Raw genomic sequence first — 22,771 nt, 5'->3', positions numbered from 1 at the left:
AAAATAAAGGTATTGTGTCCATCTACAACTACAAAAAAATTAAAAAAGGTTAAGTAACAAACAGGTGAAGAAAAAAATTATTTAAATGAAAGAAAAATTATATATACACACACACACACTAAGATATCTCTCTCTCTCTCTCTCTCTCTCTCTCTCTCTCTCTCTCTCTCTCTCATACACACATACGAAAAGGAAAAAAGAGGAAAAAATCCCTAATGAAAAATGAAGGGCTTGTCTCCACTTCGGTGGTCAAAACTGTTGACAAGGATGTATACTCATGGGTCATGCTGTTGTGCCCTTCTTTGCATTTACTTTTGGGCTATGTACCTCTCAAATCAAGGGCTGGGGGTTATTAAATCTGATCTCTTTGTGTTTCTCACAGAGCTACCAGCTGATGTGGCCTGGACTGTAATGTCAGATTCATGGGACCCGAATAGACCTCCAGGAGCTGAATCCGATGCAATCACACAAGTGTCTTTATTGCAGGCTTGAGCCTGGACTCACAACCGTTCTGATGCAGTGGTTCCAGGGAGTGAGTCCTGGTCCTTTGTTCAGTGAGATTTTATAGGGTTGGGGGGGATACTCTATGTGTCATAACATCACACAGCAAATCATTCCATTCCGCAGGAAAGACAAACAACAATTCTTAACATTGATTAGCACATTCACTGGCGGGAACAAGTTGGGTAGGGGGGATTGGTTAGTACAAGAGGGGGATTCCTTTGAACTGATTGGTTTAAGCCACGAGGGGTGTACGTGCTAAACTACATGGTTTCCCAACATGTTATCAACCACCATAAACTACTGGGGGTCATCTGGCATCCAGGTATTTCTCTGTCTCATGCTGATTGGTGGTTGCTCGGGGGTTGCTATGGGTCCTCACCTAGCCTAACTGAGTCAGGGACACCTGGCCCTGCAGATCTCTCCTGTTATTTGCAGACAACCAACTCAGCAGGGTTGTTATCTGCCTAGAAAGGCTCTGAGGGTTTTTCCAAGGATAAGGGTCATGCCCCCTTCCTTAGGACAGGCCTTGAGGTAGAAGCTGCTGTTATTTATTTTTAAAAATGGAGTCACATCAGTTTCTCAGAACCAAGGCTGATTGTAGTAGCTCTCAGCTTCCTGTTTAGTTCAGCTTTTTCGCTGCTGTAATGAAAAGACCTGACAAGAACAATTTTAGGAGGAAAAGTTTATTTGGGGCCTCATGGTTTCAAAGGTCTCAGTCCACAGATGGCCGACTCCATTCCTTAGGGCTTGAGGAAGAGCATCATGGTGGAAGAGTGTGGTAGAGGGAATGGCTCAAGACATTGTACCAGGAAGGAGGGAGAGAGAGAGAGAGAAGAGAGAAGAGAGAAGAGAGAGAGAGAGAGAGAGAGAGAGAGAGAGAGAGAGAGAGAGAGACCGACCCAACCTGCTTTCCGTTATCTCTCAGTTAATCCCCATTGAGATTAATTTACTGATTGGTCAGAGCTCTCACAACCCAATCTTTTCACTGCTAAACCTTCTTGAATTTTCTCATACCTGATCTTTTTGTTGACACCACCTATGTAAACCATAACTCTTCCCATCTCACAGTACAGAGGAGTACTGACAAATGGAGTTTTATCTGGATAGACTAGTAATAAAGAGTTCTTTTTTTAAAAAAAAACAACATTTCAACAACTTTATTTAACAGATGAAGAAGCCAAGGCCAGCATCACTATATGACTTCTAATGTTAGTTAGAGGCAGGGTCAGACCTCCTAGGATCAGACCTCCTAATGCCAAGCACTATAATTTTCCCAGTCACCACAGGAATGCCCACATAGAGGCAAATGAAATCATCCTGTGATGTTTTAGTATAATAGAATGCTTTTATATTCTTTGGTATATCATACACATAGATGGGATATAATTTCTCATTTTTCTGAGTATACATATTGTAGAATCACATTGGTCATACAGTCACATACATACATAAAGTAATAATGTCTGTTTCTTTCTACTATCTTTCTTATCCTCACATCCCCTAGTAATATAGAGTTCTAAGTGGGAAGTTCCAGCAGCTGGAGTTTAGTTCTGCCTGCCCTTTGGAACTTTTCAGAACGTATTTGAGATTAGATCCACACTCCCTGTTGCTGGGCAGACTTCAATCTCTGTTGGATGTCTGGGGATCTGATCTTCTGCAGAGCTCATCTATTCTACTGCCATGGATGTGGATTTCACAGGATCAGACTTGGAGTGCTGATGTGCCTGTCTGACCAGTTTATAGCCTCTCCCCAGCTGGTCATATGAATCACCAAAGATAAAGGGACCACAAATGTCTCTCCCTTCAGAGTCTTCAGCAATCTTCTTTGCCTGTTTCAGGTAACTGCTCCAGGCAACTCTGGACTTCATGACAGACATGTGCTGGAACAGGCTGGCAAGCTGTTATGACTCCTGAAAACTGCCGAGCAACCACTTGCAGATGGTTTCCATCTCAATTCTTCCACTCACCTGCTGAGAGATTCTCAGCATCTTTCAATTATCAGCTTGCCCTGCTGTCCCTGGGTCAGTTAAGACCAGCTGCCTTTCTATTCTACAAGTTCCCCTGGGACAAATTTATTCACAGTGTGTGTGTGTGTGTTTAAATCTCTTTCTGCCTATATTCCCCCTCCCTTCCACAGTGAATGGACAGAGCTGCTGCCACCAAAGCTAGTACATCTCTAGTGTACCATTTCTTGTTCTGTGTTCAAAGCTATTAAATTTCTGTCTCTATAATCATAATCATAGAAACACAGAAATTCAGTATGATTATGTGATTATAGAGACACAGAAATGATTATACTGTCCAGGGTTGATTTCAGTGAATCCCATCAGTCACACACCTCTCTGAGAAGGAATACGCTTGCTGATTGAATCTTGAACTGTGGAGCAACTGTAAATTGCTCGCTTCCTCTTATCTACTATGTCTTTCTCCTCCCTCTATGCATTTAAAAAATAAATTTCTTATTAACATGTATTAATTGCACATATCAATGGGGTTCAGTTGATATTTCCATACATGCATATACCATGCAATGATTAAGTCAACCACCTTTCCCCACCCCTCTAAACCCTTCCCAATCTTTAGTAACTCTTCTATGTTCTAGTAACATATTCAAAGTTGCTGTTTGTTATTTTGCACATTTGGATCACATTTTTCTCTGTTTCTATAGATATTGAAACATTTTTACTTGCTTTTTTCTGTCTCATAATTTTTTTTTTTTCTGAAATGGGGTCTTACTGTGTCATGCATACTGGCTTGACCTCATAATCTCTTGACTTAGCCTTCTGGGTAGCTGAGATTGCAGATGCACACCACTATTCCCAGCTTATTATTGTCATTTTTTAATTTTTATTTTTTTGCAGTTTTGTGGTTTGAACCCAGGACCTGTGCATAGTAGGCTAGCACTCTACCAACAGATCTGCATCCCCTGTGTGCTCATCTTATAATTTTTTGATTCATTGTTGAACATCTGTGCAGAATAGAAGTAAATAAGGTAGATTTTATTAAGTATGAAAAGGTTCATGCCTTTCCTGTTAAGACATTAGTATGTGGGAGTTGATCTAGAAAAGAGTCGGATGAGTTTGCATGGTGTTTGTACTGATAGTTTCACTGCATGCTAAGCCTCAATTTTGTAATGATGGGCTGATGTTGTGCTTAGGATGGGGTCTGAGATGCCAGAAAATTTTTCTCACTGTTCCTGCTACTCCTTCAGTCCCACCTTCATGTTTGTACTATAATGAACGTCTCTCCCCATGAGCACGGTCAACCCCAGGGGGGACTACTGTTGCTTGCTAGTCAGTGCTAGGCTATCTGTGGAGGCAGGGGTGGTGCTCTGTTGTGCTTGCTTATCCTCAAACTTAGGCTAGTCCTGTGTTTTTTGAAAGTTTAAAGAACATTGATTATATTCTTGAAATAAACCTCATTTTGTAGTATCATTCCTTTTGTATATTATATGTTGGATTCTCTTGGCTAATATTTTCATAAGGACTTTTAAAGGTAAAATCGATGCTTTATCAATTTGTACTCAATCCAGCCAAATTGGTAGTGGTTCATCATGATGCAGCCAAATCCAAAACATCTTTATACAAAGGGTGCAAAGGGTGGAAGAAATCAGTGAAGGACATTATAGTCATATTAGTCGATGTTTCATAATACCTTATAAGAACACTTAGAGGAGGAAAGTTTTTTTCTCCTTTGGGTTTACAGATTCAGAGATTTTAGTCTTTGTTCAGTCAGCTCCATTGCTCTAGGTCTGAGTGAAGCAGAACATTATGGTGGAAGAGTGAGAGAGTGCAGCAGAAGAAAACTGCTCAGATTTTGGGAGCCAAGAAGAGTTCCAACATCTAGTTGTCCATTTAGCTATCAATGGAAGTTAGAACCCCATGATCCAATCAGTGCCTAAAAGTCATCTTTAAATCTTTCCACATGGGGGCCATGCTTTCAACAGGAGATTTTGGGGGACATTTTGGGGTTCTAACTTCAGATCTAAACCATAATAAGAGTTTAACCCTTTCTCTGAATGATTGAGTTTTTAATGAGTAAAACCTCCAAATCCCAGAAAATAGTAATAATCTGTCATCTTTCATATTTGTGATTCTTCTTATTTATCAGGTTAGATTTTTATATCCTAGAGCTATCCAAACCAAGATTATATGTGGAAGGAATCAGTGAAGGACATTATAATCATATTAGTCGATGTTTCATATTTATCTATAGCAAGAGACAGCAGGTCTGTACAGAGAAGGTTAGTAAAACCTCTTTGGTTGGATTCCAATCATCCCATTTCCCAAACTGACATCTCATCTGGCTCACGTCCTGCATGGGCTAGGGAAAGGGTCCCCCTCTGGAGGGATGGGCTGGCTGAGAAATAAAAGCTAATAATATAGTACTGTGAAATAACCACAGGACACGGAAAAATAGTTTCAGAGTGGGGACAGCGATGGGCCAAGCTGATCAGGTAGATGGGTGCAGCTTCTAACAAAGAAAGGAGCCTGCCCCAGGTTTATTTATATTGGAACAGATCAAAAGGATTCAATAGAAAGTTCTTTGTCAAAGCAGGAGAGGGGGGGGGCAGGTCACACCCATCTCTGGTGCTGCGCGGGAGCTTTGTGGGCAGAACTGAGACGGAGTTCACATGTATGGGGCCATCTTGACAGTGAGATTGCCGATATAAGTTCCCAAATACCAGACCTTCCCACTCACTGGATTCAATGCTGAAAAGGTCCATGTGAAGCCAGATTTAAAATTAGGTAGTCAGTGTAGTTTGGTAAATCAGGTCTAATATCAGTGAAATCTAAAATGGAGGCCACTCTGATAATGATTCCAGAAACGTGGGACAACTCATGGAATGTTAATGAAGCCCCTGAAAAGCCCTAGGCCAAAGTCCACCCCAAAGAAATGTTAATGGAACCCAGGAAATAGCCCCCAACAGATTTGGAGATAGCCCATCCCAAAGAAGTGATAAGTCCTTCCTGCCCAGATTACCTGTGTCCCAACCCTTCCCCCTACATTCCATCACCAAAACTTTAAAAAGGGGAGACAACCGCACTTCCACAGATTCCACCTCTTGGGTCCCCTTCTTCCTCCAGGAGAAGTCTTTTCTGCTGTCCTTTAATAAACTTCTAATTTCTACTCTGACCTTGCGTGTTTCTTTGGTGTTATTCTTCAACATTGGGGAAGCAAGGACTCGTCACCGGTCAACAGCGGTAACATATGTACATTTCACAGGTGGCTTCCCATAATCTCAGGCACAATGAGAACCAAAACTATCAGGCAGGGATATATAGATTTAAAAAAAAATCTCACAAGGAAGGAAGGAAGGAAGAGACATTGAATATATCTATCTTCACACATCTTTAGGCTGAATGTTCATGGGGTAATTTGGGAATAAAAATATGTCTGTGGGTTGCTGAAATTTTTATGAATCTCCCTAGTAATTTCCAAGGTAGGCCTCAAATCATTTCCAGGAAAATGTTAATGAAATGTATGTAGGGCAGAGATGTTCTTATTTCAAACTGGTTTCTCTAAGTTAAGCAAGAAAATACAGGTTAATATAAATCCATTTGAACACAGTGGGAAATCACTGAGGCATTTTAGGGGCATGAGACCAAGAGAAGAGCAGGCAGCTGTTAGTATGGGCATTGTTGACTCCCAAAGCCACATCTGATGGACCAGAACAAAGGCTCTTCATTACTGCTCTGCTCTGCAGCCTGACATCTCCAGAGTTCCCTGAGGAAGGATGCCTCCACAATTGTCCTCCTTGGGAGTGTCCTGCAGAGCCCTCTGTTGAAACAGCTCGAGGGTCTCCTTTTCAGCTGCTGCCTAAAGGAGCCAACGAAGGAATGAATGATGAAGTTGGTGCAGCTGTTAACAGAGGACAGAACAAGTGAAACCAGATAAAGATAAATAAATGCATCAGGATAATTCCGAATCAAGACAAATAGGAACCAGCTTTTATAAAAGGGCAGGCTGCAGAGGAGGAAGACCAGAACTATGAGCAAGATGATCACACAGAGCCTGGTCAGCAGCATCTGTCAGGATCCACAAAGGATACAGATTAGCAGGGCCAGGTTGGAACCTGAGAGAATCACAAACAAAAAAATCAATCACATAGTTATGATAGGATTAGTTGTCCTACACCAATCATCATCAGAATTCTTAAGCAGGATACAACAGCAGAACCACTTCAGGATGCTCAGGAGCAGGGACATGGCTCAGAATAGGGCACACATGATGGCTGGCATGTGTTTCTGGCAACGGAAGTGGTACCGGATGGACCTTAGGATGGACAGTCAATGCTCACTGCTAATGGCATTGAGCATGCTTAGACCTGTGATGTAGAGAAAACATGACACAATCCTCAAGATGATGTACAGACAAGTGAGGGATGAATGAAGATGATGACAGCCTGAAGGGAACCAATGATGTGGTAGCAGAGGAAGAGGAAGTCAGTGGCAGCCAGATTTAGGATGTAGATGGAAAAGGTGTTTCTGTGCACAGGGTACAACTGTGTTTCCTGCCAATCCAATGAGGGTGATGATGAGGGTCAGCAATTCCCAAGTTGGAGGAAGGGGCTGGTAGCTTCTATTCAGGCTGTTGTGATTGTATCCAGGCTCACAAAACCTCCAACAGTACCCCTGGGAACATAAACAAGCCTCAAATACATACTACATGATCTCTGATTCTTAGGATCATTGTGCTATGTGGGAATTATAGTCTCCATTTTAAAGAGAAGGAAAACACAGGGTTGCATAGATAAAGTAAACTTTCAGGAGCTGGGTATTCCTGCAATATGGATTCAAATCCAATGCTCACTGTCTGCACAATTAAGCTCTCACTTCTGCACTTTACATCCTCTAAATGACATGGAAATATACTGCAGTTCAAATAGCCCACCCAATGGTCTAGAGCTATGTATAAGCCACTATGTTGTCCTGGGCTGGAAGTTTTCTCTCAGGAACAAGAATTGAGACAGAGAGGTGATCATGACACCCCTGTGACTAATAGTGTTCTATCCAGGTAATCCTCTTTAGGACCATGAGGGGAATGTGAGATCATGGTTGGATAGATGTGATGGCTGGGCTTTGAAATGTCTCAGTGTGTGAGGCATTGTAAATAGGTGCCTTTTTAATATCCTTAGTGCTTAGCTTTGTATATGGCCAATGTGTTCTCAATATTTATTCATTGAATGAGCACATGAATGAGAAGACTTACAGTGTTAGATGACTTGGATTAAATGGAAAATAAAAATGAAAAGGCAAAAATGGTGTCATAACACACACATACAAGGTGAAGAAAATCTCATTCATCATCATTCTTTTGTGGACAGCTGTGGAGTATTTAGAATTATTCTGTGTGACCAGATAACTGATGATGATTGCTGAAGTGCCTTGGAGTGAGAATGCAATATAGCTTTGCTGAATACCTAGAAGCATTTTGGTGCAGTGCGTGGGCAAGATTTGTGTCTGAGTGAATAACTCATCAGTATAGAAGAGGAAGTGCTAAGAGTTAGGTCAGACTGTCACTGAAATGTTTTTGAAGTGCAGAAATATCTAATGGAGGGAGTTGTGTGCTGGGGAGTGCATAACCTAAACCTACTCCAGTCTCTCTCCTAACAGATCCTTAGTAGAGTATTTTTGTTGTTGTTGGTGAAAGCTTTTGTGTGAGAAGAGTCTATAGGAAATAGAAAGTGTATAGGACTTTGAGATATAAAGTGAGTTGTTCATGCAGATTTCAACTAGAGAAAGAGGACCAGTTCTTATCTTAGTGATTAATAGGAGCTGATTGAGCATTTACTATGTGTTTAAACCAAGAACCTATAAAATAAGAATTACTATTTCCCTCATTTTACAGAGGATGTAATTGGAGCGGAAAAAAAAAAGGATGAGTGATTAGCCCCTGGTTCATAGACTGTGGATTTAAACCCATCATGTTCTACCCTTTTGACCAACCTTTGGGACCTACCACCACTGTGTGTTGATTACACATGTATGAGAGAAAAGAACAGGAATAATTTCCAAGTTATATCCACGATGGCAGTCAAAATTGTGGATGAAATAAAATCTAGCATAAACAAGCTTTAGAAACAGAGGCAGAAAAGCCAATAACATAGGGAACAAAAGAGAAGTGGTGGAAGTTAGGAACAGATGGCAACTGCCCTAAAAAGGCGGACATTGCTTTGGAATCCAGAGGATTTACCATATCAGGAAGCCCTCATGTGGAATGTAGAAACACCTTCCTCCAGGCCTTCAGAAAGGCATCCATAAATGAATGCATCCACCATGAGTTATCTTAGACAAGCTCCCATAGTTTTGGTTGCCTTGAATAGGAAATAGGAGAATATAAAAATGCAAATGTTCTGCTGTTCCTACTCAAGGCACTTCACAGTTTGTACATCTGTTTTAGAATGGATTGCATTTGTCTTCCTCATCAATCATTAAGCTCTATAAATTACATATGTTTTATATACTACAGTATCCCAATATTTAGAAAGTATTCCTTAAAATCTATTTATTGTAATATTCTCACTTAACATTGGAAGAAGCTGAGGTTTAAATGGTCAAAGAGGAAATCTGACAGTTCTTGGGTTTCACAGTTACCTTTTACCATTATTCTCCTGTCCAGAGATGGAGAATTGACCAAGCTGAAGGGACGAGCCTTTCTCAGGTTGAGTGACATCAGAGTTTACTTCCTTGTTCTCTAAATCAGGAGATGACTGCAGGAGATGTGATTGGTGCTTGGTTCCCAGGGGGCTAGTATTGGGAGGTTCCATGGAACCTAGAGGTGGGGTCTAATGGGAAGTCTTTAGGAGTGTACTCTTAGAACTTTGGAATTTTGTTCTCATGTGAACTCTCTTTTGAGTTCTTGGGAATACAGTCATTATATAAGGAGCTAACTTGTCCTACCAGCTGTCTGTGCTTTACCTGCACTCCCACCATCCACTGGGGCCTAGCCCAGAGTCTGGGCTATGGTATTCAAATTTTCAACCTCCAAAACTGAGGTAGATGAATCTTTTTATTTCATGAGTAGCCTGTCAGGTATTTAATTCTAATTGTAAGTGTCCCGCGAAGCGTCAGAGGAAGAGACCACCAAGAGACTGACTCATGCAATTGCAGAAGGGGATATATTGGGGATCCATTCCAGCGCGCTGGGGCTCCGTGCTCACTCAAGAAGGGAGAGCAGCACAGAGCCCCGAGCAGAGGTTAAGCAGTGCTTAAGTACACTTTTTGGGGAGGGCAGAGGCTTTGCATACATCAGGACAAATCATCATGAGGCGCGGGAAAATCAAACAACAATTCTTAAACTTGATTAGTACATTCATTGGCAGGAACAGGTCGGGCAGGGGTGATTGGTCACTCCTAAGTGGGGTAGACATTCAAACTGATTGGTTCGGGCCCTGTATGCCTACGTGACAAGCTGCACAGGGCCCTAGGCTATTAATCAACTGAATGGCCAGTAGGGTGTTGTCTTAACTGCCTCAGGAATTTCAGGTTCTTGGTGTAGCAGAGGAACTTAACAATACCTGGTCCTTCACTTTTTAACTCAGGCCTTGCAGCTTAGAAACTTTACCCTTTCATCATAACAAAAGTTGACCAATGAGCAAGCTATTTAAAAATATTTAGAAATCTTTTCAATTTGTCAGTTCAACAAATATTTTTTGTTGGGGGGTGCTGGGGATTTAACTCATGGGCACTTGACCTCTGAGCCTCACTTGACCTACCCAAGTTCAGTGACAAAGGTAGTGACCATCCTAAATACGGTTTGGAATCTGATGGCTTCTGTGTCCTAATGGTTCTGCCATTTTTCAAAATAATAGAGGTTCCAAATTTGCCACGATAAATTTTGTACACAAGAATCCCCTCTCTTTTTTTGAGGGCATGAGATTCTAGCTTTCTTTTTGAGATGTACATAATGGTGGAATTTATTGTTACATAATTTTACATGAACAAACATGACAATATAATTTGACCAATATCATTCTCCAGTATTTCTCTTTTCTCTCCTTTCCTCTCACCTGGTCCCTTTCCCCTACTCTACTATGTTTCTTCAATTTTATGAGATCCCTCTTCCACACCTTTTTATTCCTTTTCCTCTCTAGATTCTACATATGAGAGAAAAACATATGGCCCATGCCCATATGTTTGACTTATTTTGCTTATCATAATGTTCTCAAGTTTCTTCTATTTTATGCAAATGACATAATTTCATTTTTCTTTATAGATGAATAAAACTTCATTGTGCATAAATGCTGTATTTACTTTATCCATTCATCCACTGATGGACACCTAGGTTGGTTCCATAATTTGGTTATTGTGAATTGTGCTGCTTTAAACATGGTGTGCCTATATTGCTATATAGACATAAATTCTTTAGGATAAATACTGAGTTGTAGTATACTGGGTCATAATGGTGGTTGTATTCCTATTCCTTTGAGGAATCTCTATTACTGATTTCCATAGTGGTTTTACCCATACCCCTCTTCAAATGGCTAAAATAAAAAAAATTGTTTCAAATATTGAAGGATTTGGATAAACCAGATCTTTTATACGTTGCCAGTGAGAAAATAACATGATCCAACTACTCTGGAAAATTCTATATCAGTTTTGACAAAATTAAATACACACTTCTTATTCTACCTAACATGCCTCCCCAGTACATTATCGCAGAGAATGGAAGACGATGTTCATGTAAAACTCAGTATATAAATGTTCACATCATCTTGATTTATGAAAGTTAAATTGAAAACAACCAAATATAACTTCACTTCTGATTTGTGAAACAAAGCTCAACATGTTTTTACAATGGAGTCCTACTATATAATTAAAAAAATCACCAACAGTTTATATACACTACAAATTGAATGGTTATTAAGATCTTTTGCTGAATGGAATAACAAAAACTCAAAAGTTTATGTATAATTTCATTCATATAACATTTATAAAGTGACAAGTACAGAGATGGAGAACAGACTAGGAGTTGCTAGGGGTTTGGGAAGCAGAATAGGGTGAGTGTGAATATTAAGTGGTAGCCCAGCAGAATTCTTTGGTGGTGAAGAAATAGCTTCATATTTTGAATGTGGTGGTGGCTATGTAAATCTCTGTGTGTGATAAAATGTCATAGAAGTACATACAAATTTATACTCCCCACCCTAGAAATTAATGCATTCAATAAGTGATAAAATCTAAATAAGACCTGTAGTGTAGGTGATTTGGTTGTACTAATGTAAAATTTCTGGTTTTGATAATGTAATATATTACCCTTGGTATAGTCTGGGTATCAAATATATAGAAAGTCTTTATAGTACTTTTGCAATTTATGTTAGTCAATAATTAATTCAGAAGGAAATATTAAAAAAGAACTGAAAAGTCAGTTTGTTGGATGGACTACTTACATGGATATTGAAGTCATCATGAATGAGGACATAGGGAATGCTGGGGAGAAGTCTATAGACCAGTCACCTAGTCCAGAAAAAAAGCATTCACATGCCCTTGACTATTATTAAACAAATGTTAGAATTTTAAAATATTTTCTTTCAATAGTTTTTTTGAAAAGGAATAAATAAAAATTTACTGATAGTATACAGCCTGCAACCTGCATCTCTTCCCCCATTGTACTCTTCAGAACTTGTCAGTTATAAGCATTATTCTTTCATGTGTGTAACAGGACATTAAAACAAGAGTTTAATCTGAATTTCAAGATAGTATAAGGCTTGGGGTGTAATTCAGTGATAGAGCACTTGTCTGGCATATGGAAGGCCCTGGATTCTGATCCCCAGCATTGGAAAAAAATAGATGGTATAGATACTGAGTACCAAAGGGGATGCAAATGACCTGAATAACTCAAATATGAGATTCTGATGACTCTTAAATCATCATCTACATGAAGGTTATAGGAAAGAGTTGAATGTTTATGCAAGGTATAAGATGAATTTACTTTGAAGGTGGGTTTTTTTTGCAGCCCAAAAAGCATCAGAGAAGTTGAGGGTATTCCGCTGCTTCTTTCTTTCCCTTCACCTCTCTAAGTTCTTGTTCTATTTCTCTGTTGATTTTATTTTCATCTTCTGATCTGGTTGGATATATTCCTGGGAAGTAGAGAGAAGGTGGTTGGCTTGTGACTTGACCTGGGCTTACCTGGTTGGTTGGCTTTGACTCAACAGTATTTTGGAGTTGACTCTAACTAACTTTGTGAAACTTACGCCAATCCCTGTTTCTTCAAGGCCTTTATTATTATATTATTGCTTGTTCCTTGCAAGCACTCCCTGCAGCATTATGGCCTTTCTTAAGAGGAATCCTGCAATTATGACAAAATACATGTGAAGGCACAGGGATAAAGCTTGCTTGCTTCCTTTTGTCCATATTCTGATAACTGTTCCCTGAAGAACCTTAAACTTTCATGAACAATGTCACTATGAATTGTCTATCCTCCCATTTTGTTCTATCCACATTCTGTTATCTTTTCATGCCTACTGCGAAAAGTTAGTGTGGTTAGCAAAACTGAAGAGTTATCAGTTTAAATTTCAAGTATTTGAGAATACAGGTTACCCGACTCCAGGTGAAGTTCTCTTCCTCATCTAGCACTCAGGTTCTGCATCCATAGGTATCCTAAATTACTGGTTACTAAACTGAGCTGGCTGGAGGCGAGGGATTCCTCTTGGCTGGAGGCGAGGGATTCCTCTTTGGGATCACAAAAGAGTGAGAGTAGATCATGGTGTGATCTGTGGCATAAGTATGTGCAGGCACTCTCCTTGAAAAATATTTTAAGGACTTGTGTTTTGGTTGATGTCAGAGTACATACTGAGGGTTGTTAAAAGATTCAGCATAGTGAATCTTGTGATTTCATGAGTGTAAAACGATTACTGATGGTGTTATTCTATGTGATGTTTCATGGGAAACTATTTGCTATCTTCTTTTTCTGTAATGTCAGGTAGAAAACAATCACAAACAAGACAGTTATGGTTTTAGAAAGAGATTCTTTCCATGACAACAAAAAGCATCCACTAAGAAGATCTGAAGGAAGTTAACATGATAAGTTTATTGGTAATATCAAGAATGATGGAGATAGTGTATTTTCAGATTAATGCTTTTAACTTAGGAAAATTAGAAAAGTCACATTCAAATAATCTTTTTAAAGACACTGGGGAATCATTGAGGCATTTCAAGGGCATAAAACCCACAGAAAAGCAGACAAGTGTCATTTGTAGCCAGGCAGTGTTGAGTCCCAAAGTCACATCTGACAGCCAGGCCAGAGGCTTTTCATCACGGCTCCACTTTGCTGCCTGACATTTCCAGGGTTCCCTGAGGACAGCTGCTTCCACAATCATCCTCCTCGGGGGTGTCCTGAAGAGCCCTCTGTAGAAGCAGCTTGAGGGTCTGCTTCTTAAGCTGCTGCCTAAAGGCACCAACGAAGAAGTAAATGATGGGGTTGGCGCAGCTGTTAACAGAGGACAGGACAACTGACAGCAGATACACACCAAAAGACAGTGTATTGAAATCAATCTTAATCCAGATTAACAGGAACCAGTGGATGCCAAAGGGCATGCCACAAAGGAGGAAGACCAGCACCGTGAGCAGGATGGTCATGTAGAGCCTGGTCAGCTGCATCTTCTGGGAGCCACATAAGAGTCTGGACAGCAGGGCCAGGCTGGCCCCAAAGAGAGTCAGAAATAAAAAAATCAGGCATGCTGTGTTGAGAAAATTCGATGCCAGACATGAGTTATTCTCATATTTTTTATCCAGGAAGCCACAGTAATACCTGTTGAGGATGCTCAACAGCAGGGACAGGACCCAGAGCACAGCACACATGACAGAAGATGTGTGCTTTGGGCGGCGGCAGCGGTACCAGATGGGGCACAAGACCGACAGGCAGCGCTCGATGCTGATGGCGGTGAGCATGCTCAGGCCTGCGATGTAGGGGAACATCATCACAGTGGTAAAGCAGGGGAGGAAGATCGTGTTAGGATAGAAAAACTTGACGAGCACCAGCACGGAATCTATAATGTGGCAGCAGAGGAAGAGGAAGTCGGCTCCCGCCAGGTTGAGGATGTAGACCGAGAAGGCGGTCCTGCGCATGCGGAAGCCCAGGAGCCAGAGCACAATTGCATTTCCTGCCAGTCCAACGAGGGCGGAAATGACGATGGCCACGTTTGGGATCAGGATCATTTTGTTGAAAGTTCCAGGAACGGTCCCTTCCTTGTCATTCCTTGGTGTGAGTTCCGTCCCCCAGGCTGAGATGTTTGGGTTTGCGCTCGGAAACACTCCACTGGTGCTCCTGGGAACACAAACCAGACATGAGCACCTGCTGCATGATTACTGTTCTAGGACCACCCTGCTATGTGGAAAGCACCGTCAGACTGTTAACAGAGGAGGAAAGAGAGACTTTCCGAGGTTGAGTGACTTATCAAAGTCCATGGAGACCTGGAACCTGGATAAAAACCGATTTCTGGCTTACTCTAAAGTCTGGACTCTCTGCACTGCAACCTCTATTGACACTGGAAAAATTTTATGATTCTAATTCCCCCAATCAAAATGCTTTATCTAAGGTCCTGAATCCCACTGTTCTGGGCCAGAGGTTTTTTTTTTTTTTTTTCTTCTTAGTGCAGGAATTCAGAGAGAAACAGGTGATCATGACACCCAATGACTTAAGAGTGTTCCATCTAAGGAGAGGAAAGAAAATCTTAAGTTTTAGGGCCATGGGGAATGTGAGCTCTTGCTAGGACAGGTGTGAGGATGGCTGAGCCTGATGAGCTAGAAATGGCTCAAAGTATCAGTAGAGATGGTCGCACGGACCCACTGTTTGTATTCCTAGCATCTTACTTGATGTGGAGCATGCTATGTATCATATTTATTCAATGAATAAATGCAGAGTCTAATAGTATTGAAGACTTTGGTTAAATGAAAATACATTAAAAGATATAGGGACACAAATCTATATTAAGATGAAGGAAATTTCATTCATCATCATTCTTTTTGTGGACAGCTCTGAGAATGTTTAGAAGAATTACCTACATATGTTCATATAACTGAAAGTTTGGGTAGGGTTTGTGTTTGAGCTGAATTTCTCATCAACACCAAGGAAAAGATAGATTTGCAGGACAAACAATCCCTGGCCTCTCACACTGTGATTTTTGGACCCTAAAGTTCCACCCTTTTAATCAGTCCTTGGGATCCACCACCATTGTGTATTGATTACACATGGGTGCAGGCAAAGCAGAAGAGTAATTTCCAAGTGATCCAAGATGACAGCTAGAATTGTGGATTAAAAAACAGTGTAGCATATATAAACCCCAGAAACAGACTAAGAGAAACAAATTAAACAGGGAAAAAAGACAGGTGTGTGGAAGTCAGTTAGAAACAGATATGAGAATCCAGAAGCCCTTTCCTGCCTCACAAAGGCACTCATGACTTCAGAATCCAGAGGATTTATAGGGGCAAGAAGCCTCCAAGTGGAAAGAGGATGCACCATCTTCCAAGGATCCAGGACTGAATGGATCACATCCATCATGTGCTTTTGTGGAGACACAGCTTCCATATCCCTGATTGGCCAGAAAAAGTTGTGGGAGGAAAACCAGAACCTGTGTTATTTCTACTCAGGGATCTTAGCAGCCGGTACATTTGTCTTTAGGGCGTGATATATTTGTCTTCTTCATAAAATCAGAGGCTCAGTAAGGAATGAGTCATGATGGACTTGTTCACCAGTCAATGAACTCCTTGTGCCTTGAAGACCATCTATTATACTATCCTCACTTAACGCAGGAAGAAACTGAGACTTTAATAGACAAAGGCATTTTCTGAGATTACAGTAAGAAGAACCATTCCAACACCAGCTCCTGGACTCCTGGAACCCCTTCCAAGTCTTTTCCACTGTCTTCTCTCATATCATTTATTATTTCTGAGAAGCTTTCAAAATATTTTCATGTGAGCAGAGAATCTGAGAGATAGTCAATGGCTGTAGAAACTGCTAATTTTCTTCAATATCTATTCTCTCCTTCTGTCACATAATATTTCTAAGAGGTTTAAATCAGAAAAGGACCCCATTTCCCAGTCTTTCTTAATGTTGATAATGCCTTGTGACTAGGTGCTAACCAATGGAAGATGAGAAGAAGTGATATAACTGATGTAACCAAATCCTGGGTCACAGGATTAATAGAAGGAGTTAGTCTTCCTTCTTTCCTTCCTCGTTCTTTCTCTCTCTCTTTCTTTCTTTCTTTTGGTACTGGGGATTGAACTCAAGGGCACTTATCCACTGAGCCACATCCCCAGTCCTGTTTTTGTATTTTATTTTGAGACAGGGTCTCACTGAGTTGCTCAGCACCTCATTGTTGCCAAGGCTGGCTTTGAATTTGCAATCCTCCTGCCTCTGCCTCCAAAGTTGCTGGGATTACAGGATTATGCCACTGCACCCAGTCTCCTTCGTCTTTCTTTAAGGTAAATCCTGATGTGGCCTGGAACCGTACAGGACAACTAGGCTAAGGATACTTTCTAGGGATAATGAAGCAGCAATTTAGAAGGAATTCTGATGTCTGATGCCTTGGAGCCTCCAGCTCAAGGCTGCCCTTTCACTCTTCTGTTTAAGTCATTATTATAATTGGCTCTGTTGGAGCAGTCAAACTAAAATTCTGAACAGTTTCTTATGAGTTTAATGTAGTCTTTATGGGACAGTCAGGGGCCTGACATTTTGCTCCCAGTAATAATTCTCTGACTTGTTCCAGAGGCCTGGGTTTCAATCTCATGTCCAGTGGCCTTGTGGGTGAAGGGCAAGTTTTCATGTTTCCAGGTTATGGTGGAGCCTATGAAGGGAGGGTCATTCTGTCTGTGTTAAGTGATTTTTTTTTTTTTTTTAGTTTTAGTTTTAGAGCGATTCCTTCTGCTTAATTCCTTTCTCAAATATTCTTTTCTCAAAAATGCACTTGCATTTTCTAGTAACAGAACTTTTGAACAAGTTCTTTATTTGGTCTTAGGTATTTTTTCAGTGGAATAGAAATACAAGTACTTTCAAACACCCATCTATCCAATTAACATAGAGAAACACTTTCCAAAATACATTTTTAAGGATTCACAGACCTTTCACTTGCCCTTGCAGATTTTTTTTTTCTGTGATTTGTAAGTAAAATGACATTCTGTTAATTTGCAATTTTGCCTGCATGGATTCTTTCTTAATTTATATTTTCAAGTTTTTAAAAAAGATTTACGAAAGAAGCACATGCATTTTGGAAAATCATTCTAATTTGTCAGAATTAATGTAGCGTAAATTGAGGCAGTCACCACATTTTTAAATATTTCTCTCTGTTCAAGAAAGCCTGATGATTATCCTTGCTAGCTCTTTCCTTTGTACACAAATAGGTACTAATTATCATACTATTTAATAAAAGTGGGATCCTACTATACACCTTGTGTAACCTGTAATTTTCAAAGAACAGAATATATGTTTATAGTTTAACTGTAAACTGGAAATGAAGCATTATTTTAAAGTGAAAAAAAGCTTACTCTCTAATGAATAAGGCGTATATTTTCCCCTTAGACCTTGCATTGGCAATGACAGGGCTTCTTCTATCTGATTATCCTCTCCTATGGCTGCAGCTACAGTTATGACTGTTTTCTCTGTAGCACCCGTTCTTTCCTTTGTCCCTATTTCCAATCTGAGGGTGGAAATAGTATCTCACATTGCTTGCCTTAGGGTGCTTCACAATGCATTGTAACCTCTAAATTCTGCCCAACTCAGTAAATAGTCCCTTCTTGAAATATTCCTTAGTTATTAGAGTTTTGTCCATCTGTTTTCTTCTTTAGACCTTTCAGATGCATACTGTAGAATAATTTTGAAAAGGAGGTAAAACAATAAAACCTGGGTTCATAGCAGCTCATGCAATGCTTACATGTCACCTTGTTCCTACATACACGGAAGAATTGACAATTGTACCATGAAAGCAGATTCAATGTGTTGAACTGAGTTTATTAATAATTTTGTTGAGGAGTTTTGTATCTATGTTTATCAAGAATATTGGCCTAGAGTTTTCTTGTGATGTCTTTTTCTGGCTTTAGTATTAAGGTAATGCTAGCCTTGTTAAAAAAACTTTGAAAGTCTTCCCTTCTCTTCTACTTTTTGGAAAAGTTTGTGGAGAACTGGTATGAATTCTTATAATGTGTGGTCTAATTCAGCAGATGGGAGACTTTTATTATGGTTTCAATCTTCTCACTCATTGATATGCTCAGATTTTGTATTTCTTCATGATTTAGCACTAGTCGGTTGTACATGTTTAGGAATTTATTCATTTTTTTCTAGTCTACCCAATTTTGAGGCATATATTTCTTTACCGTAGCCTATTATGATCCTTTGTATTTCTGTGGTATCAACTGTAATATCTTCTTTTTTTGTCTTGTTCATGTCAGTCTTCTCTCTTTTTTCTTAGTCTAGCTAAGGGTTTCCAATTTTGTTTCTTTTGTTTTTTTATTTTTTGTCTTTTTAAAAAAGTTTTAAATATTTTTGAAGAGTCAACTCTTTATTTTGTCGATTTTTGTATTGTTTTGGCATCTATTTCATTTATTTTATCTTTGGTCTTTATTATTCCTTTCATCTACTAGTACTATGTTTGGTTTGTTCTCATTTTTCTAGTTCCTGAAGTGCAATGATAGGTTATTTATTTGAGACCTTTCTACCCCCTGTACCCCTCCTGCTTTTGAGATGGGGTCTTGCTATTTTGTTGCTCAGGCTGTTTTTGAACTCAGGTGGTCAAATAATCCTCCTGCTCAGCTCTCAAGTGGCTGAGACTGAGGACAGGCACCATGGTGCCTGGTTCTTTCTCCATTACGGGTCTATTGATCTAAATTCCCCTCTTATTGCTTCTTCTATATTCCATAAGTTTTGGTATGTAGTGTTTTATCATTTGTTTCAAGAAATTGTTCAATTTTCTAATCTCTAATCTATTGGTTGTTCAGGAATAAGTTGTTCAATTTATATCTTTTTGTATGATTTTGAAAGTTTTCTTGTTTTTGATTTCTAGTTTTATTGAATTATGATAGAAATTGATATTAACAGAATATTATTTCAATTTAAAAATATTTGTTGAGACATGTTTGCAGCCTACCATATGATCCATCCTGGAGAATGGTCCAAGTGCCATTTAGACAATTTTTTTGTTCTGCAGATGTGGATGGAATGTTCTGTAGGTATCTGCTAGGCCCAATAGGTCTAGAGTATAACTTAACTTTGGTGATTTGGTAATTTATGGAGAAGATTGAAGCTGCAATAAAAGTTTCCCATTTACTGAGTTAGACCACACATTATAAAAATTCATACTAGTTTTCCACAAATTAATTTTGGTATCTGTTGGTACTGTGTCTGAATGATTTGTTCATTATTGGAAGTGACATGTTAAAGTCCATTCCCTTATTGCATTTAAGTCTATCTTTCTTTTTAGGCCTACTAATTTTGATTTAATTTATTTGGTCCTCTAATATTGGGTGTATATATTGATAATTATTATTTCCTGTTGCTGAATCGACCCCTCTAAATTGTATATGACTTTCCATGTTTTTTTTTCTCTTTCTCTTTCTTTGTTTGCTTTGGATTTAAAGTCTACTTTATCTGATAGAACCACTATCACTCCTGCTTTCTTTTGGATTCCATTTGCATAAAATATAATATTTGCATAGATCTTTTAAAAATACATTTAATCACTCTATGTGTTTTTATTGGAGAATTTAATCCACTTATGTCTAAGGTAATTATTGGTAGACAAGGTGTTACTACTGAATTTTGTTACATTTTTAAAAGTTTTTTTTTTTTTGTAGTTACTTGCTTTCTTTCCCTCTTTCTTACAGTCTTCCTGGGGGATTAAGTGATTTAGTCTAATATTATGCTTTGATTACTTGCTTATTATATTTGGTGTATCTGTTATAGACTATTGCGTTAATGTTATCATGGGGCATAAAAAACATATTTTGATTATCATAAGCTATTTAAAAATGATAGAAACATAATGTTGATCCTAAAATTGGGAAAAGAAAAACATACTACTAATAAAAAACTTAATGCCTTAAGCCAGACTCAGAAAGTCAAGAAAAAAATATTTTCTATCATATGTAGAAGCTAGACCAAAATAAGGATAGAGAGTAGGGGAATGGAAATCCCATAAAAATAGAAGGGAGATCAGGGTAGCAGAGGAAGAGGGTTGATGGGGAGTGAGGTGGGACAAGAAAAGAGAGGAACAGTAGAATGAATTGACCAAATTATGCTGTATACATATATGAATATACCATAGTGAATTTCACCTCTCTATATATCTATAAAGCACTAATTAAAGAAAAATCTATAAATAAATAGAAGGAAGACCAGTAGAGTAGAGGAAAGACAACAGGGAGAGGGAGGAGGGGATGTACTAGGGACTGAAGTGGAGCAAATTATATTCAATTCTTGAATGATTATGTCAAAATGAACCATTTTATTATGTATAACAATAATACACTAATAAAGACATTAAAGATTTTACACTTGGGGCTGGGATTGTGGCTCAGCAGTAGAGCATTTGCCTAGCACAGGCAGGACCGGGTTTGATCCTCAGCACCACATAAAAAAAAAGGCATTGTGTTGTGTCCATCTACACCTAAAAAAATAAATATTTTTAAAAAGGATTTTACCCTTTAGATAGATTCCTTCCCCTATTGCAACTTTTTGTGTTCAATTTTACATCTTTCTGTATTGCCTACCTCTTACTATATTAATTTAATTATTTTAAAATTATTTTGTTTTTAGTCTCTATGGTAAAGATATGAATGGTTTACTCACTATGTTTATAATAGTATTCCAATTCAATGTTTTGAATTTGTCTGTATAATTACTCTTACCAGAGAGTTCATAATTTCCAGTGTTTTCTTCTTATACATTAGCATCCCTTCCTTTCAGTGTGAGGAACTCTCTTAAATATTTCTTGCAGGGCTTGGTGGTGATAAATTATCTCAGCTTTTGATGATCTGGGAATGCCTTTATCTCTTCTTCATTTCCAAAAGGTAGCTTTGATATGTATTCTTGGTTGGTAGATTTTTTTTTCCCTTTGGAACTATGAAAATATTATCTTACTGTTTCCTGGCCTGTAATGTTTCTTAGAAGTCTTCTGTAAGGCAAACTAGAACATCATTATTTGTTGTTTCTTTTCCCTTGGATCATTGAGAATCCTATCTTTTCCTTTAACTTGGAAGCTTGCTAATGTCTTGGGGTTACTTTGTTGAGTTGAATCTAACTGGTGACCTTTGACCTTACTGTACTTGCATATTTGTATCCATCTCTAGGTTTGTGAAGATTTCTGTTATTATGTGTTTGAATGAGCTTTTTAACTCTTTGACATTCTCATGTCCTTCTTTAGTCCCAATAATCCACATGATTATTTTTTAATGCTGTCTCAAATTTCTCATAAGCTTGAGTTTATTAATTCTTGTTCTGTTCCACCTACTCCAATGGTGCCATCTATTGTGTTTAAATTTTACTTAGCATACTTTTCACCTTAAGTATTTAAGTTTTAAAAAATTACTCCAACCTCTCTGTTATCTGATAGAGCACTGAATTTTTCCTCTGTTTTCTTGAAGCTCATTTTTTTTTAAGCACACAAATCTCTTTTATTGGAAGGAAGGGGCCTCTGGGATGGGCCTGGGGCCTTCACAGCACAGCTTGTTCATTGGCACTGCCTCCAGAATCCTGAGGCTTCACCACATCTGGAAACTGCAGGCTAGAGAAGGGCTCCATGTGCAGAGACTCAAAGGCATCCTCTGCCAGAAGGTCAGCTCCACCAAGGCTGGGCCGTGAAGATGGTGATCTTGTGGTGCCAGATCACGAAGAACACGTCCATCTCAGGATCACATTCTGACATGGCTGCACTCTACCCCGTTCCAGCAGCCCACATGCTATTTACGTTTCTTAAAACAGCTGTTTTCAATCCTCTGTTCTTATATATGAGCCAGCCCATGTTGGTTATTGTAGGGTCGCTTTCTGGAATCTTACTTCATTCATTTGGTGAAAGCATGGTTTCCTGAGATTTGTATTTTATTGGTGCTGGAGATTAAACTTGAGGAGTTGCACATTGCTAAGAACACTCTCTACCCACACTCATCCCTGAAAGTTCTTGATTCTTCTTCATGTACTATATGACATGCACATTGAAGGACTGGGTATTTATTCTAGTGTTAACTGACTTTGTGTCTGTCCTTCCACAAATTCTTAGAAGGGTGCTTATTTTCTTTATGCCTGTGGTCTCTTCTACAGTTTCACCACTAGATGGTGACCTAAC

At 39.1% G+C, this 22,771-nt stretch overlaps 1 protein-coding gene across 1 annotated transcript; it reads right to left on the bottom strand.

The window, feature by feature from the left end:
• Positions 1–13,757: 13,757 nt before the first annotated feature.
• On the bottom strand, positions 13,758–22,354 carry LOC113200878 (mas-related G-protein coupled receptor member A-like). The gene is made up of 2 exons (XM_026414473.2): positions 22,275–22,354; positions 13,758–14,769 (listed from the first exon to the last, which is right to left on the bottom strand). The coding sequence occupies exons 1-2, from the start codon at positions 22,352–22,354 to the stop codon at positions 13,758–13,760; spliced, it is 1,092 nt and encodes a 363-aa protein (XP_026270258.1).
• Between the last annotated feature and the right edge of the window lie 417 nt (positions 22,355–22,771).

The sequence above is a fragment of the Urocitellus parryii genome, chromosome 4 (assembly GCF_045843805.1).
Source record: "Urocitellus parryii isolate mUroPar1 chromosome 4, mUroPar1.hap1, whole genome shotgun sequence".
Classification (NCBI taxonomy): Eukaryota; Metazoa; Chordata; class Mammalia; order Rodentia; family Sciuridae; genus Urocitellus; species Urocitellus parryii.
Note: the sequence above shows the minus strand (reverse complement) of the source record. Positions and strands in the feature narration are given on the sequence as shown.